General features: G+C 34.4%; 2 protein-coding genes and 1 long non-coding RNA gene across 10 annotated transcripts; 2 read left to right on the forward strand and 1 right to left on the reverse strand.

Annotated features, from left to right (window-relative positions):
* The first annotated feature begins 1,403 nt into the window (after positions 1-1,403).
* On the forward strand, positions 1,404-14,817 carry LOC135149101 (uncharacterized). Of its 8 annotated transcripts, none has more exons than XR_010287160.1 (11): positions 1,404-1,538; positions 2,496-2,750; positions 2,842-2,990; positions 3,435-4,990; positions 5,079-6,695; positions 9,201-11,991; positions 12,088-12,161; positions 12,425-12,519; positions 12,613-12,644; positions 13,693-14,171; positions 14,260-14,817. XR_010287160.1 is itself a non-coding variant. In XM_064083944.1 (11 exons), exons 3-4 carry the CDS (start codon positions 4,817-4,819, stop codon positions 5,283-5,285), a joined length of 381 nt encoding a protein of 126 aa, XP_063940014.1. In that variant the 5' UTR covers positions 1,404-1,538; positions 2,496-2,990; positions 3,435-4,816; the 3' UTR covers positions 5,286-6,695; positions 9,201-11,991; positions 12,088-12,161; positions 12,425-12,519; positions 12,613-12,644; positions 13,693-13,844; positions 13,936-14,171; positions 14,260-14,817. The 8 variants fall into 8 exon arrangements, 5 of the variants coding, with proteins under 5 accessions (XP_063940014.1, XP_063940012.1, XP_063940010.1 ...); XM_064083944.1 differs by having other exon boundaries at positions 2,496-2,990; positions 13,693-13,844; positions 13,936-14,171; XR_010287161.1 differs by having other exon boundaries at positions 2,496-2,990; positions 11,924-11,991.
* On the reverse strand, positions 6,710-9,207 carry LOC108201182 (uncharacterized). The gene is made up of 3 exons (XR_010287163.1): positions 9,129-9,207; positions 7,667-8,446; positions 6,710-7,589 (listed from the first exon to the last, which is right to left on the reverse strand). It is a non-coding gene; the product is annotated as an uncharacterized LOC108201182 (long non-coding RNA).
* Positions 14,818-16,074: 1,257 nt separating the features above from the next.
* Positions 16,075-18,618, forward strand: LOC108200736 (histidine-containing phosphotransfer protein 1-like). Its single transcript, XM_017368985.2, has 6 exons — positions 16,075-16,327; positions 16,693-16,823; positions 16,972-17,040; positions 17,787-17,858; positions 18,166-18,238; positions 18,370-18,618. The coding sequence occupies exons 1-6, from the start codon at positions 16,265-16,267 to the stop codon at positions 18,415-18,417; spliced, it is 456 nt and encodes a 151-aa protein (XP_017224474.1). The 5' UTR covers positions 16,075-16,264; the 3' UTR covers positions 18,418-18,618.

The raw sequence follows: 18,618 nt of genomic DNA on the forward strand, positions 1-18,618 counted from the left end.
TTTTTTTGTCACTGAAGTTATGTTCGGATTTGATTATTAGCATTACATTAATTGTGTGAAGCATTATTAAAATATAGTAGTCTGTAATATTTTGCTGATTTGGTATATGTTTGTATCTTTATATATAGTACTTTTTACATCTCCAATGTCGTTTACCTTGGGTGATAAGAATTTTACACGCATTTTATGGTTTTTAAAAGATGTAGTTTCATAAATAATTTTACTTTTTTTTCCGAATAAAAATTCAGCGTTTGAATTTTTACACACAAAAAAATCAAAAAAATAAGTTATGAAACTATGTTTTATAAGAGTTTTAAAATACGTGCTAAGCAGTAGAAAAAACCGTAAACGAATGAGAGGGGCGGAGGGAGTAATAATAATATAATGATGCATTATAGAGGATAATCATCGAAAATTAAGTTAATTAAGTGGTAGAAAAATCTATTTTCCTTATTTATAAATATATATTATTTGAACTTTATCAAATATCTATACTATACGATAAAATATATTAAACTAATTCTGATAATCATTCTAATCAATTCCCGATTATCTAATTAAATTTTTGACAGTGCATTCATCGACTAAGTGTGATTCCCGCTTTTTACAATACCATAAACAAGTATTAATTTAGATTGGTGCATAAAGTATAATAGAAATAGAAAATATTATATATATATATATATATAATTTATTATAATAGTTCTGATAAATATTTATATTTTTAAATATCTATACTATAAAAAACCAACATATATATAATTTGTCGCAAAATTTTGGTTTAGTTTTTTAGTTAAGGCCCCATTTGTTTGCTGCTTAATGGTGGCTGAATGAACTTAGCTGGCCGATTAATATGATTCATCTCATTTGAAATTTTTTTTTGTATAGCTGACGGAAACATTTACCGCTGATTCATTCCTTCCGAGAGTTCTGTCTCATTGGTTCAGCTGTATGCCTGTATTGATCTGTATACCATTAGCATGTTTTATAATCATGTAAATATTCACGTAGATAATAGATTAACAGAATATAGTTTATAAAAAAAAGTAAAAACTAATTTTGTAGCTTTATGATAGTTTATGAACTAGTTATTACTTATCGCAGAAAGCCATTAGACGATACTTTCGTTATTTATTTAATAGAGATTTTTGTAATTTCTTAGTTTGAATAATTATGATTACATTTAGTAACATAATAATAATAATAATAATAACTATATGATAGTTATTTAAGTTCAAATCAATTAATTATTTAATGAAAAAAAATTAGGAAATAAAATCATTCAGATATTATTAAAATTTATATGTCAAATGATATTTATTATTCAGCATTCAGATATTTTATTCATTCAGATTATTCAGATATATTATTCAATCAGATGTAACTCTTTCAGATTATTCGTTCGTTATATTTCTTTGCTTACCAAAACACTCACCTTCGCTCTCTGTCTCTGTCTTCATCTCGGCTAAGCTTCACCCTCTGTCTCTCTCTCCATCTTGCCAAAAGCTTCGTAGCTTCACATAAAATACAAGTAGGAGGTAATCACTTATTGGTTCTGATACACTTGCCAGATGCTCGAATAATTACCTGTGATAATTTGATAATTACGTGTGATAATTTGATTATGCCTTTTCAAGTTTGATATGACAGTTAGTTATTCTTAGAACGTAATTAGGGCCCTCTTCTTGAAGTCAGTACTTTTCAAGTTTGATATTAGAGGTTATCGACGAGAGTTAGTTCTTCTAGTGTTGTACAGGTGTTTTAGGGTGCTACATTGGGTGCTTTGCTTGGGGGGTTGGTTGGTTTTATATTGTTAATTATAGGCTTCAGAGAAGATTTCCAGTAGCAACTCCCGGAATGTAAGACTCAGGCATTAGTTGTGCCTTTGAAGGTGAATCTATTTCGACAATCATATATGTAAACTTCCATTCCTTTTATGTTTGCTCGATATGTATGTAATATTTTAAGACACAAATGTAGAGTTAATTGAGATGTACTTGATTGGAGAATCTGGATATTGACAAGTAGTGTTGATTTTGAGTTTTACAGCGAGACTATACTCTAAAGTTGATGCGCACTAGCTGATAATAATGTTTGGAAATAAATGAGTACTCCTTTATACTGGAGTTGAAGCCCATGTTATAAGAAAATAAATAAATGGATTGATATAATCAACCCGGAACATTTACAAAGCTTTATAATATTGTAAGACAAGATAACTCTTTATAGTAACAGGGTTTAAAAGGCATAACTCACCTTCGCGTTGTGTCTCTGTCTTCATCTCGGCTAGAGCTTCGTAGCTTCGCCCTCTGTCTCTGTCTCCATCTCGGCAAGGGCTTCGTAGCTTCACATACAATACAAGGAGGTAATCACTTATTGGTTCAGATACACTTGTCAGATGCTCGAATAATTACCTGTGATAATTTGATAATTACCTATGATAATATGTTCAGTATCTTAATTAGATAGTGGCATAAAAAAATCTATGCTTTTAGGAACAAGAGAGGTGTATATACGGCGGGAATATACACAAAATACTGAACAGAAGACCCAAGACACAAAATACAGGGACAAGAGGAGAGTCTTCTGGCCACTATCAAATTTCATGTTGTGTTGTTCTTTAGGTATATATGATTTTATGTCTGACATGGAGGTCCAAAGCTAACATAATATTCGCAAATGAGCAGACTTTCATTGTGCTATGACTGGAGAATTTGGCAATAGTTATGTATTCTGGGAGCTCTGCAAAGGTGCTTAGAATAACAATTAGTTGTTGGGTCGCTACTGCTACAAGGCAGCATTGTTGGTCATGTTAATATGCTGCTTTATTCTTCTTGCTAGACGCAAGTTAAGAGTGGCTATTCTGGGAGCTCTGCAAAGGTGCTTGGAATAACAATTAGTTGTTGGGTCGCTACTGCTACAAGGCAGCATTGTTGGTTATGTTAATCTGCTGCTTTATTCTTCTTGCTAGACGCCTGCTACCTATCCAGGTTCATAATCCCGGTCCCCTGGAATTGATTATTTATCTGGATTCATATCTTAGAGTTGACTATTTATTGTTATTTCATTCTTGCTGCCAATCACAAGCTTGAGAGTCACTCTTACCTATCTGAATTCCCAAAGTAATGTGCTAGAAGCTACAAGGCACAAAAAGATATGATTTTCTAGAACTAGCAGATTACAGTTGATGGTAAAACTAAAATGATTCTAATAATTAGTGTTGTGCTGCTTAGTATAAGTTTCAATTTATCTAGCTAGAGTCCAACACAATCAAGGAGTTGTACTTGGTAATAAATGCATTTTAGTTGTTTGTTTAAAAATAGACATTTACGACTGTATGTTCAATTTAGACATTCTGTGTGTGGAGAAACTATGTTAGATGTGTCACATATTTGCATTTATAATTTTTTGATCTTCTGCTATATGCTTATTAGGTTAATGGAACACGATGAGGAGCGTTGGAAAAAATTCAAAGAAAACCAGTGGAAAAGTTTACGAGATATCACTACAAAAAAACAGGACAAAACCGACCGGCTAAAACCGACCGCCAAAAAAAAGTGTCGACTTAAAACCGACCAGACGAAATCGGTCGGTTACGCCGCAGCACGACGTCGTTTTGCCTTGCTGGCAAGGCCAGACATTTTATAACCGACCAGAACAAGAGCGGTCAGTTTTACGGCTGACGTGTACGGAGCTTAACCGACCACACCGTCGGTCGGTTATGTTTTTTTAAGAAATTTAATTGATTTTTAAATAAATTATGAGTTTGAACGACGACGTTTAATCGCGAAACCCAAAACCGACCGCTGGCGGTCGTTTTTATCCTATTATATACATATAATTTTTTTTATTTATGTGGAAATTGGATTACATAAACTCGTCAGGGAAGGGGTTACGACGCCGTTTTGTTATAAATATCATAACCGACCGGCACCGGTCGGTTTTAAGTCGTAATTTTGATTAATATGATTCTCCCCCACCAGTCTATCTTCTTTTTCCCCAACTTATTTTCTTCCTCTTCTCTTCCCAAAAATCTCTCTCTCTCTCTCTCTACTCCCCTCTCTCTCTGTCTCTCCGCCAACTAACCTCTCCCTCTCCGCCAACAAAATGCACATGAAGAATATGGATTTTAAACTCCGTTCGGTCTCGATTGGATTTTGGATATCAATCTCGATTAGGGTTCAATCTCAATTTAAAGGTATATCGATCTCTCCCTCAGTTTCTCTTTAGCATTTTGTGTATGTATATATGTGTTTTTGTATGTATGTATATATATGTTTCTTTATGTATATGATTTTGAATTTGAGTTTGATTTTGAATTTGAGTTTGATTTTGATTTTTAGTTTCTCTTTAATTGTTAATGTTCTTTGAATTCGATTTTTAGTCGAGTTTGTAAGCATGAATGCATGATAATGAAGAAGGAGTCCGTTTTTGAAGCAAAATATATAATCATTTCATTCATATTCATAATTAAGAACACCCATAAACATATATCTTTATAAATACTTAAATAAAATTCATAATAAAACACTTGAAAACAACTTTAACAACTTCAAATCCCCGAAGGGCCCGCCTCGCCTTTGCCTTTGCCCGCCTTGTCCTCCTTGTCCTCGTCCTTCTTTTGTTGCTTCAACTTCGCGGTCATCATCCCCGCGAAGCGAATCATCCACTCTTGCTTGCGTAGCGCTGCCCGCCTTTCTTCCTCTAGCCGCTCCTGTTCGAGATAGTGATCCATTTGCATGAACATGTGTACCTCTCGGTCGTGCGCAATGTGCTCAATGAGGTCCGTGCGAACCCCCTTCAATTTCAGCGACAAATGTCTGAAGAAGAGATCGCGAATTTTGCAAAAACCGCACTAGAGGCCTCCGATCCAGCTGCCGATCCAAGTACAAGGGTTCAATGGAATTCTATGATTGGTGGGGAGATGGTACACATTGTGGGGTCGATGGTCGAGGATATACTCCTCAAAATGGAAAGGAAGGTTGAAGAGGTACGAATTCATATTTGTTATCTACTTGTATTGATCGAGTATGCTTATTGTCTTATTGGTTGTCATTGTCTATTATATGTGCAATTAGGAAAAGGAACGCAGACTCGCAGCGGAGAAGGATTATACTGATCCAGAGGAGCTGTCGGAGGAGGAACGCGGAGGACCCGAAGCCGGTGCTGATGCGGGTGCCAATGCTAGTGCTGCTTCGGGAGCGGATGCTAGTGCTGCTTCCGGAGCGGGTGCTAGTGCCGCTGCGGATGGAGCTGCTTCCGATTCAGATGTTACATTAGATTAGTTTGGCTTTTGAATATTTGTGTTTTGAATATTGTGTTTAAGTTGGATTTGAAATTTAGTTAATGCTTGTGAAGGGCTTTTGGTTTGCCCTTGTAGACAATTATAAGTTTGATGTTTGGGATTGTAGTTATGGTACATTTTGTTGTTATATATGGTGTTGTGGTTTATGTTATTTTGGATATTGTTGATTGTTGGTTGTTGGTAGCAGGTATGGCAGTATATAGAAACAGCAGGAATATTTGTTTTTGATAGAAAACCCAGAAAACCGACCGACTGCAGACAAAACCGACCGCCAAATACATAACCGACCACAGTTACCATTCAAAAATGCCAGGAAACCGACCGATTGCTTATTACGCGGTCGGTTATCTTTGGCAGACCGGTCGGTTATATACGGTCGGTTTTAAGCCCTGCAAGCGGTCTGCTCGTTAACCGACCATAGCGTATCGGTCGGTTATGGGAAACCGACCGCTGACGGTCGGTTATAAGGCCATTCTTTTTAGTTTGACTTTTCTGGTCAAACGTTTATAACCGACCACTTGCGGTCGGTTTTATTGACCAGCCACAAATTTGACTTTTTGGTCAAGATATTGTAACCGACCACAAACGGTCGGTTTTAGTGCCCCCAACAAATTTGACTTTTTTGGTCAATCGATTATAACCGACCACTACCGGTCGGTTATACTATTCTTATATCGATTGACCATATTTTGGTCAAACATTTAAACCGACCGACGGCGGTCGGTTTTAATTTACACGTGGCTGTGGCGTCCACGTGGCTCCAGATGGCATTGCAGGGCCCAGGGTAGCGACTTTCTTAAATAAGCAAAACCGACCGACACTTCGGTCGGTTTTCGTCTTTAAACCCGACCAATTACTCATAACCGACCAGGTTACAACCGACCAGCTACTCCGGTCGGTTTTAGTGTTAAAACCGACCGTTTATGGGTTTAACCGACCGTTTTTGGCGGTCGGTTTTGCCCTGTTTTTTTGTAGTGTATTGAAGAACAGGTATTCTGCACAATCTATACTATACTATAATAAGCCAACATAGGTATATTTTGTAGTCCTACTTTTCCTTCACGTTTTTTGGTTTCGTTACTTTTCCATGTTTTTTGGTTTTGCCTCAACACTAATACTATACTAATGTATTGATGTTTACAAACCTTTACAAACCGAATCCTACTAGGACACTCTCTCCCAACCCAACAGAGATTGACTTTGTAGCCACAACCAAATACACAGCCCTCTATGCCAAATACTACTCAGCCGGCTAATTACAGCACCATAGGCCGCTGTCTACCTCTTTATCTCCTCGCCCCTGTGCGGCTTTTCATTCCATCTCTCAAAAGCTCCTGTGCTACTTTTCATTCCATCTCTCAAGAACACTACTTAATTCATCCCCCTGAAGGTATGTTGTGCAAACATATATATATGAACTAGTATTTAAGCCCGCGCTGCTGGGCGCATGCACAACAGAATAGCTTGTACTGAAATGATATTCAGTTCCCATTACAGCATTTGTCCAGACTAATACTTGGTTACACAATGGTTATATTTAAAAAACTGAAATGAAAGCAAAGGCAGCGAGTGAAATGACAAAGTTTTGAATCTGGATTATACAACAACAAAATGCTTAAGCGGAAAGAGAAATTCTTCAAACAGCAGGCATCGGAAAGAGCAGATCATCTCACAACCTCGTTAGTTGTTTTGCATTAGCCACACTGTTGCATCCAGTAATTTGAAATTGGTTTAACATAATACGAAGAAGCCTATATTTCAACTTTGTTTGATAAACTACGAACCTTAAAGCGTTCCTCAAATCATCAACTGCCTCATGATTTGGATTAATGAAAAATCTTGTAGCTTGGAAGTTTGTCACGTTTGGCTCCTCTAAAGTGTAGATGTAAACCAATTTTGTGTTAAAATATTAGAAAATATTGTAGCTAATTGAAAGCTTAAATTGAAAGGCTCTGTGTTAAAATATCAAGAAAGAGTACCTGAGAACATTTGAGGTTTGCAGCTCGAGATGATAACCACTATTGGATGTTGGTTGGCCTGTTGGATAGCTTGATGAAACTCTTCTGCCATTTCATTGTAGAAAAATGCCCTGGCCGATGTGCTGTTGAGAATTTTATACAAAGTTTCAGTAAAAAAAACAATAATAATTTGATCAAATTTTTTATTAACAATATAGACACATACAACATATCAGTGATTCTAAACTCAACACAGGGCTCTTCTTGACCGATGCGGTTTCTAAAGTGAGTGAGTGGCCCAGCTTGTTCCAAAATCCCCACAACATCTACAACAGAAAAAGAGATTTTGTAAAATTTCTTCACTTGATATATGAAATAACTCTACATAATGGAAACTTATTACCAATCAGATTTTTCTGTTCGTGTGCAGTAGCGTACAAAGCATCCAAATCAGTAAATTCGAATACATGCTGCTGGATGTAATCCACACCTCCAGTAACCATAACTTCAGTCATATGGTTTAACTGGATGTAGATATCATTCTTAAAACATCTACCATGTTGCATGTCCGCATATCGCCTAACAACAAAGTTATTGACATCATAGGTTTCTCCTTCTGTAAAATAATTCTCTAGCTGGCCGATGTATGGTGCAGGAATTGTTGCGTGAATTCTCCCTCCCTGCATGTCAATCAGTCTATTACCAACATCAAAAAGTATTATTATACAATTTTTGTAGACTTATGAGAAGCTATCTTACCAGCGCATCAACGAAAATCAAGTTGATTGCAACTCTCTGTGCATTCCGGGTTATAAGCTAGTATAATTAAAGATGAAATATTAAAAGATCTAGTCTCTATTTTCACGGTGTGTGTTGTACTTTTGTTGTCGGTAGTAGGCGATGCAATTTTCTGTACAAAACTAATATAAGGACACACGGTAACGGACAATATAAAAATAGAGGTCTCGTTAAATTTATTAGTTGAAACTGATTACATGTATTATCTCTGACATGTCTTCAGCTTCAGTTTGTTTTCCTTTCCTCCGGTAAATGATTTGCAGATAACCGTGATATAAAAACCATGATCAAGAGTACAACAAACCTTTTATCTGCATAATAATAACTATACCAAGAACCCTTCTTTTGCACAACTTCTATCATTTCAGCAGTCCAATATGCATCCCTGCAAATCAGCATCAGTTATAATTTAAACAAAAAAGTAAATGTGAGTCATTGCAAAACAAACATGAGCATCAACAAAGCACAACAGAACCAATTGGCTCACTCCTCCAAATATAATTTCAAACTCAGCTTGTTTGTATGGCCACGATACTTGTAACGTTAGACCAGGTAATTCAGTTTAAATAGTGCATATTATGCCTAAAGCTGAATGAAATTTTAACTTGACAATTCTCTGAAAAATTTGACCAAAAGAATTCATATCTTTTTACCTTGCTCTTTTGAACTCTTACACAAACTTTAACCCCAACATCTTCATCCCCTTTGACCTAAAAACATGAGAATATTGAGTCATATATTCCACAAACATTTTTCTTTTGGTAATCAACATTAATCATATTTAATGAAACATATATCTTAGATAATTAAATAACTTGATTGTCTGAATACTTCGTATTATCTGTTTCGAAATCAAAGAACTGAAGCAGATACTTCTCTCCCATATACTCAGTCTGGGTCTCACTTCGATTCTCATCCTTTGGATATCAACAGGATATATCAATCACCATGATATATCCACATTTAAAAACTCTCGATTAACAAAAATTACTTTCTTACTTTCCTATAGAAGTAATATGCATTCGTATACTATGATTACAATTATAATGCATGAGTAATATTATCACCTGTCACTGGAAGTCCTTTAAGCCCTTCAATCTCAACAATCATTGCAGGAGTAATAATTCATCCCCCTGAAGGTATGTTGTGCAAACATATATATATGAATATGAGTTCTCTATGTTCTAAATAAGTAGCTTCCTTTGTTTTCCATTGTTTATTTATCTTAAGTTCAGTAATTTAGTTGCTTATAAGGTTTGATAATTTCATCTTTGTTGTGTTGATGTGCGAACTGGAGACATGTGTCAAACCTTCTGTGCCAATTGCCAGTAATTTAACTGTGGCTTAATCATATCATACCATATGGATAACATAATCTTCGTATTAAGGATCCAATTCTAATATAAGTTAAAATCCCAATCTGAGTTGATTTTATATTTGTGATAATTAAGGTGTCTTATTTTGTGCATAAGTGTGTATCAGTTTATATTTGTGATAAATAAGGTGTCTTGTTTTGTGCATAAGTGTGTATCAGTAACACTTTGACAACATAATGTAAAAAACACACAAGAGATAGAGTTTCAGCAACAAGGTAATTTAATGTAATGTAATCAAGAGTCAGGTCTAAATTAAGTTTATACTATACTGCATCCATAGTAGTGGATTTCTGGATTTATTTTTCCTCTTCATGTTAATATATTCTGTAATTTACCAGCGAAGATTATTTGTGGGTGCAATGTTAACAGAAATTATATGGAACGGACAACTGTAATCTCAAATTTTTTTAGCCGCCCCTCTTCCTTAATTTACCAGTTTCATTTTTTTTTAGATTATCAAACACCAAAATTCATCCTCTGGCTTCTGTTTTGAACAAATTCTGTAATCCCCAACACCCATGTTTTTGTTTAGTTTTTGAGTATAAAACCCCAGAAATCATCTGCTCTGTTTTTCTGACATCAAGTGTCTACAAAATTTGAAACAATAGTCAGTTAGTTTATTATGTAACCTAGGAGTTTAAAGAATTCTTAATCAAACAACTCTGATTTAGGAAGCTACACATGTCAACATCTGACTTAAAGTTGAAACCAACTTGCACAATCTCCTTTTCCCAAGTCCACGTCTATCCAAAATTATATCAGCCTAATTCTTTAATTTCGTTATTTATTATAGTCCAAATTAATAAATGAAATATAAAGTCTTGCAAATTTTAAAACTGAATTTTCAGCTTTTTCTTATTATATTCCTCTACAAATTCTCATCAAGAATATAATTTCAGCGAAGTTGTAGTTATAACTTTGGAATCGCTAAATTTAAATTTGAAATATATATTTGGAATTAGGAAAATTGGAAAAGCAGGGTGTAAGAAATTGATTAAATAATTTCCAACTTATCTTTTTAGATTTGCTCAACTTATCTGTGATGACCCATAGAATCATGCTCAAATGAATTGTCAATTATATAGCTAATCCACCAGTTTGTCGAGATTGAATGGTTTTGTTGTTATACTTGAATTTCACTCTATAGATATATTATAGATATATTATAATACTTATGGGATCATATTCTTAGAGGCAATAGGTAATAGTGACAAGAATCCGCTGTTTGATCCGGTACCACTGCAATCCTGTAGTTTATTGATGGTCTTATTTTGTTAGTTGACATTTTCTAGCCAGAATTATGTTATGCTTATAGTATTTTGCTTATGCATCTAGACTTTGCGTGTAAGAGTTTCAGAATAACTCCTTCAGTTCACTTGGTCACATGAATGACATTATCATTTTTGTAGACTATGGATTTCCAGTTTCCTGGTTACAATATTTTGTGGATTGGCAAAGTGTGAAGAGTGAATGCATATTTTGGAATTTTCTTCTCATCGACAATTATCTGTACTAGCAAGTATAACATTACCAGTGCTTTGTAGCATTAAACATCTGAAGCATTCTCTATTATGAAGTCACCTTAATCACTAGATTTTCTGATTTTTTTACTGTAAAGATTTCTTTTTAAAAAAATATATAAATAAATATCTGCTACCTATATATCAGATGTCCATTTCAGTTGAAGAAACAAATCTTCCATTTTGCTAATAGACCAGAAGTTCTATTGTTTTGCAGTCTCAATAACTCTAATTTTAAAACTATTAAATATTGTATAAGGCTACTAATTTCCATTGCAAGATCAATGCCCTCCCCGGAAATGATGAAAGCAGGCGCGATCTCTGATCACCACCTCACGGTGATAAACCCCTGAAAATATTTCTGCAAACTTATGGCAGTTAGCGCAGGTCCTCAATATCTGACTAAATATCTAAGTTATTTATCTTTTACACAGACGTTCACAGTGACTAGATAGATGTATACTTTTATTATTAGGCTTCACTGCTCTCTGTCCAATTAATAGTCAGTAATCAGTAGTACACACACTCTTCACTAACCCCAGGATTAACATTTTAATCTTTAGAGTTTGCACTGCTCACTTCTCATTTCTATACTTCTTCAAAGTTCAAATTATTTGGCTGTTTGGGCGACCAGAATTTCGATTACTTGTTTTTCTTCTGCTTACTGCTCAGTGTTCAACAGAAGAAATTTAGATAATGGCTTTCGCATTTTATATCATTTCTTTTATTATTATTATTTTGGTGAGAACTTCTGAGCACATGACAGCATGTACTTATAAAACAGTAAGGTACTATAAGTCTATAATGGCATTTGAAGTTCGTAGCAATAAAGCATTTCACATGACAAATTTCGATAATTAAAGTGCTTCACCACTTGGTAAACAAAATGTGAGTAGCATTTTATTCTATTTACTATTGTTTTTCGAAGATAAGCTTATGATTTTTTTTTTGCTATATGCTTATCAGTGTTGCCCAGAAGAACCATCATACCAAACTCTTTCAAGCTGACGGCGTCTGTGAGAATGTTCTGCCTGGTCTGCATCTTTGCACATTTACACTATGTAAATTCTAACTTTAATTTTTAAGTATGCCTGTTCTGAGGTGCACTATCATTGTTATGAGCTTTGCAGGTACTATTGTGGACACAAAGATTGTGCATCCTAGAAATTATGATTTTTAATTATGTGCCCAGGCAGGGATGATTGTGAGTTTCCACTTTTCTTTCTCCTTGAATCTTTAGTTACGATATTTTATGTTCACAAGTGTTGATCCCACTTATTAAGATACACGGGATTTTCAAAAGGTGTTAAACAAAGTTTAATAAGATAAATTAATTTTGCTTGGTATCATATCCCTACAATATCCAGCTTTGATCTTAACTTGAATCGCTGACAATGAAATGTGCTTATCAATCAACGCTTGGTTCATTTTTAACCCTGCTCACAGTGTTAATTATTACATTGACAGGGAACTTCTTGACCAGCTCACTATCACGTCTTAGTTGACGAAATTGGTTTCTCGCCTGATGATTTGCAGAATCTAATACATTCACTAACCTATGTGTAAGTTTTTAGAGCTCTTTTTTTCCCCTTTCTAATATTTTTTAAATATGAAAGTCTATATAGTGGCTCAATGGGTTTTTTGAGCTTCTTGAGGTACCAAAGGAGTACTACTGCCATCTCTATAGGTATCGATACTTCTAGATTCGCACAACACTTTTTTCGCGACCTTTAGATTTGTAGATTATGATATATTTCCGGCGTTTATGGATCTGGCTTGGTGGCTTGGTGAGTACTGAACTCTCCTTTAGATTTAAAGGTTTCTATAGGAAACATATATATTATTTTGCAGCATTCCCGAACACTTTTGATTTTACTATATGTGGTGACTAATTTCAAGTAGATAAGGACTAAAGACTAGCATCTATGGCCATGCGATGCTTGACAGATAACAAGCAAAACTATATACCGTATCCACATAAATAAATGCTGAAGATCACTAAAATTTTAATATTTCATAGGTATTATTAAAATATTTCATTGTTTAACAGATGAACTGTATATGATCGAAGTGGACATAATTTTAAGACCAAATGGCTATTTAATACTATTTGGCCCTTCTTGGGCAAAATGGTTATTCATGTATATATACCTGATCAAATAACAATCTTGGACAGATTTTGAGTGTCTTTTGGCCTTTTCGGATTATATATGCTGGTATATTCTCCCTTATTTTTTTAGTTGTTCTCATTAGCTCTCTGTATCTTAAAGATACATGATTTTGGTGTGTATTTTTTGTTTCCGAAGTTTTAAATCAAAACAATTTTAAGTACAATGAAGAAGATACTCTAGATTGAAAATTAAAATAATGACTTCTGATATCAAATGTAAATTAGATACTTTTATCATGTTTATCATTTTTTCACTGCTTGGCATATGCATTTATACTGTTATTGGAGATGAGCCATTCCTGCAATTGTATAACTTAATTTTATAAATTAGTCATATTGGGATTATTTGAGTGATGACTATGCTCCTGGCAATGATATGATATTTAGAGTCCAACAGAGGATTATGTGAAGATTGATTAAAAAACCTGTATAGCTTGATATATAATTTGCATAATTTACTTTGCAATTAACAGTCGAGCCAGGATATGTTATGATGCTGTCGTATAAAATGGCTATAGCCTCTGATGGAAGGTATCTGTTTACGTAGGTTTCTGTTGATTGTCAGCCAAAGGAGAACTAAAGGATGATGAAAAAGTGTCAAAAGTGCAACTAGGTGCCTTTTTTGCGGCAAAGACAATCTGTGCTAATGCTTTTCCGGAACCAACTCAATGGAGTGAAGGAGAAAGGCGTGCAATAAATGCGTACTGGCCACACTTGGTTCGAGTCTTATCTGCTGATATAATATTTGTTGCAGATCCTGAAGGCTCAATAATGGGAACTGGTAACTCAATTGGTCCATCATATGTAGGTAATGGTACATCTGACATGAGATTGGTAGGTGCTCTTAGGGAAGTTTTAGCTGGGGGCCATTTGGGTATGAGGATGTTCAAGGTCTTCTGCATGAGGTTCTTCCACTGAACAGTGAGAACACATCAGCAACTGATTCAGAATCTCTACTTTCAGCCTTCTTGATAGGTCAACGTATGAACAGGGAGACTGATCCTGAGCTGAAAGCATACTGCTTTGCATTTGATAATGAACTTGGTAATGCTTCATTGGCTAACTAAGTTTGAAGTTCATTTTTGGCTATTTTTTATTGTTGTCATGAATCTGTTTATGTGCAAACCATCAGGTCCAGTGCCAATTGCAGATGTTATGTCATTGACTCATGCATTACGGTGAACCGTATGATGAAAATACTCATTTCTCCAGGATCACACTTTTTGTTGTTATTAGATCCTGTTATAATGAAGCGTCTTTGCTTCATGATGTGGATTGGATGCCACCAAAGGTATTATCTTCGTGTAGTAGTTCCTTTCGGTGGCTGCTAATGCACTTGGAGTATAGTGCTTGATATTCGAGAATGCCCAAAGTTGTTTACTGAGTAAAAGGCAATAGCTTAATAAATATATTTCACGGTTATGTTGTTTCTATATCTGCTAAGTGTTACAAAGTACCATATACATCATAGTGCTTTGTTGTTCTTTGGCACCATTAAGTGTGTCAAGTTGCATTTTCTGCACTTAGAAACTTTGGAACTGACCATGGTGACTCATAGGATGCAAAATTATTTCACCATTTCTCTGTGATGAGCCTAAAATGATAGATGTAGATTTGTATATTTTTTTGAGTAGTGTATTCTGTTATGCAGATAGAATTCAGTATCAATGGATCTCATTTATTGTATTTTTGCAAAGTTGTTTTTTGTCTTTCATTGGCTACATAATTCTCACATGCTTTAGTAATTTTACAATCTTACTATGCTGATATGATATGAAGATATCTATATGAAACAACCAAGTGTAGATACAGATTGTATTTTTAAAATAGACAATAAAGTGTAGATTTTATATCAGCATTTTTGTGTCAAACCACGTAGCTCACCATTTTTTGGGTCGATAGTTTCATCTGGTATAAAGCTTTATTTATTAGAACTAAATTTTCTTTTAGGTGTGAGATCAGTATGGATAATTTAGCAATATACAAAATAATAAGATTAAGTGTGGTCATCATAATTCATTTGATTGTTATTCTTACTATTTTAAATTCGCATATTTTTTATGATTTATGATAAAAAAATCATAATTTTTTGTTATTAAATTTTTAAAAATATTATTGGGAGCTCGCGTAGCACGGGCATAATTCCCTGGTATGTTCCAACACTTGAGGTAGCTCTGGTATGGCACTCTTCTAAATCAAATGAAGTAGACCTGAATATTATGCACTTTGGTAAACAAGACACAGAAGATGACATAATATAAACAACTGCAGTCAGAGTGTTCACTGTCACCCTTCAGAACATTACAGTCGAGTTGCTTATTCAATAGTAGTAAAATTAATAAAAACATCGACCCACCTTCATGGACCCAACCTTTGCTCCTGAAACTCCCCATCAATGACCTGCAAGTTCTACCTGCACCAATTATTGACAAAGAGCTCTGGAGACATCACCCTTATTGTCATAGCATCTTCCAATATTATCATATATATAGTAATATTAAGAAAAATATTCACATATGAACAATAAAAACATTTTAATAACTAAAATTTTTAAATGAATAGATGTTTTACCAATAACTAACAATTTCAGCTCAATATTTTAATATAACTAAATTTTATCAAATACAATAGTATCAAAAGTGAATATAACCAATCGACTTGCATCAAAAAAAAAAAAAAAAACCAATCGACTAATATAATTTAATAACATTTTATTTAATTAATAAAAAACACTAAAAAATATATTAAGCTTATAGTAAATAAACATTCACATATAAAATCAACTACTATAATATAATACCATTTTATTCAATTAATGAAAAACACAAATAAAATAATATTACGCTTATAAATAATCACATTAAAATTATATGGTCGTACATGCTTCACACGGGTTATAACTCATAGGCTAGTATATTATAAATCTTTTTCATGATGAATTCGATCGTTTATTCCTGTTGTGTGACCTCAAGGCTCAAAGTGATCAGATGGGACTCATGTCTGACCAAATTTTGACAACACACACGACATCTACGAGGTGGGGATAAAACTAAAGCAGTAGAAACTCTTACATATATACCCCATTATTCGAACTCATACTCATAAACAGAGATCTGCAAATTATTCCCACATCACAAATGGCTGCTGTCATTCAGTTGCAAAGACAATTACTTGACTACACTACCTCCTTGTACAACGAGGTTTCTTTTATATCCTCTTCACTCTGTGTTTTTCTTGATGCTTACTCATATAATTTTCATTTGGGTATTTCTATTGTGTGTGATGTATGTGTAATTTGGATTGTTTCATTGTGTGTATATGTTTGTTTTTTATGCTTATTGATAGAATTACCTTTTGGGTTTTTTTGTGTCTCATATTTGTGTAATTTTGTTCTGATTTTTGTGTATATGTGAGTCAATGTTCTTTTGGGGCTTTTTTAACTCTGTGTGTGTGTGTGTGTGTGTGTGTGTGTGTGTGTGTGTGTGTGTGGTTTTTTTCTTGAGGCTTATTGATTGAAGTTGTTTTTGTAAATATTGATTGTGGGTTTTGTTGGTTGTAAAAAAAGGCCTATTTGGATGGTCAGTTCACACAGCTTCAGCAGCTCCAAGATGAAAGCAACCCAGATTTTGTGGTTGAAGTTGTATCTCTTTTCTTCGAAGATTCTCAGAGGCTTCTTGATGATTTAACCGCTACTTTGTAAGAATGATTTGTATCTGCCTCCTTCGTATATGTGACGTGTGTGTGGACATTGTTGGCTGTGTGTCTTACATCGATCTTGTTAATTAATCTAGGAAGATTGACTTTGTTCCTTTGTGCGGTTTTTGTGTATTATGGGAAATGACAGGAATCAGCAAGTTGTGGACTTTAAAAGGGTTGATGCCCATGTTCATCAGTTGAAAGGTAGCAGCTCCAGGTAAATTAATATCTCAAATGCAGATTTGAGATGTTTTTCTATTTTGTTTTGGTTTGGAAATACATGTTCCAGCAAAACCGTACTTCTTTGTGTTGATTTTGGTCTTGTTATGTTCTTATGATCTGCAGTCACTTGTTATATCATGGTTAAGTCATTTATGTGCGGTCTCTAATTACTTTAAGTATGTTTCCCGATTGAGGAACCCTTTGATGCTAAAACTTGAATGCAGTTAAGTGCCTGTTGAGCATTTGTTTAGTTGTCTCTGATATGTTGAGTGCATATTAGATAGTTAATTGGTTTTGAAAACGGCGCATCTTTTGTGTTACCAAATTACACTAAAAAGTTCATATTTTAGGTAAGTTTTGTTTTCTTTACAACTGTTTCAATCTCATTCGACCTTCTAAAAGATTACAACTTGATGTCGGAAGCTTTAAATGTTATTGGACATTTGCAGCAAGTAATTGTACTACTAAAAGATTGATTCATATCTTCTGTGATTGCGCAAGACCTAATGAACTATGAGTATGATAGCATGTGCATGCCAGCCACCACTTACTGGTTACCAATGACTTTCATGTTAGAGTGCTAAGCCAGCCACCAATATTAAATTAGTAGAATGGCTAGTTGTCCTCATTAGAAAATTCAGAAAGATAGAGATTGTTCTAACTTATCCACGTTGTTCTAACTTATCCATGTTCCTCCATTTTGGTTTAACGAATGCACATCTGTCAATCATTTTTTGTCAGCATTGGAGCACAAAGAGTTCAGAGGGCTTGCATCGTCTTCCGCAATTATTGCGAACAACAGAATACAGAAGGGTATTTTTGAGTTTTTGTTTGTTCTTCATTAAATATTATTCCCTAATTGTCTTTCCAAAATTTTATAAAGAGATTTCCTCACATACGTAAACACACACATGCGTGTGCACGGCACCCGTGTCCATGTGCATAGATACTCTCCTATATATATATACATGTATTGACATATATAGATGAAAAATAAAGAGCTGGTGCCTTTAATTAATAAGCTAATTGGTTAACTAACAGGAATCTAACAGGCATATGTCTATGACAAGAATCCTGCATATTTACGTTTATTGAAGATCTGAAACTTAAATATGTGCAGGTGTTTAAAATGCTTACAACAAGTGAAGAATGAGTATTATTTGGTGAAGAACAAGCTTGAAACCCTGTTCAAGGTACTTTATGTATAATCAGTGAGAAAGGGTTAATTTTTTGTGTACACATATACCTTATTTTTTATTATAAGGTGAAAGCATATTGAATTGTACAAGTTTTTCTAATACATGCAATTCTTTTAAAATTGTAGCTAGAGCAACAACTTGTGGCTGCTGGTGGATCAATTCCTATGCAGTGAAATTCAATGAGCATTTTCATCTGATGTAGTTATCTTTGTCTTATTGTCATCTTTGTGCTTGCGGGTTAAGTATGTTGTTAAGAATTATTCAAGGGCTTTTTTATAATCTTCTGAGCTTTGTATTTAACATTGTACTGTGATATTCCCTATGTAATGAGCAGTGAAAGAGAATTTCAATAAAGCCCTCAACTTTTTACTCTA

This window comes from Daucus carota, chromosome 9, assembly GCF_001625215.2.
Source record: "Daucus carota subsp. sativus chromosome 9, DH1 v3.0, whole genome shotgun sequence".
In the NCBI taxonomy this organism is placed as follows: Eukaryota; Viridiplantae; Streptophyta; class Magnoliopsida; order Apiales; family Apiaceae; genus Daucus; species Daucus carota.

Coding starts and splice junctions, on each gene's coding strand:
- LOC135149101 (XM_064083941.1), top strand. CDS start 4,817: ATGTCTGAAGAAGAGATCGCGAATTTTGCAAAAACCGCACTAGAGGCC. Junction 4,991..5,078: donor TGGAAAGGAAGGTTGAAGAG/GTACGAATTCAT, acceptor ATGTGCAATTAG/GAAAAGGAACGCAGACTCGC.
- LOC108200736 (XM_017368985.2), top strand. CDS start 16,265: ATGGCTGCTGTCATTCAGTTGCAAAGACAATTACTTGACTACACTACC. Junction 16,824..16,971: donor GATGATTTAACCGCTACTTT/GTAAGAATGATT, acceptor GGGAAATGACAG/GAATCAGCAAGTTGTGGACT. Junction 18,239..18,369: donor AGCTTGAAACCCTGTTCAAG/GTACTTTATGTA, acceptor TTAAAATTGTAG/CTAGAGCAACAACTTGTGGC.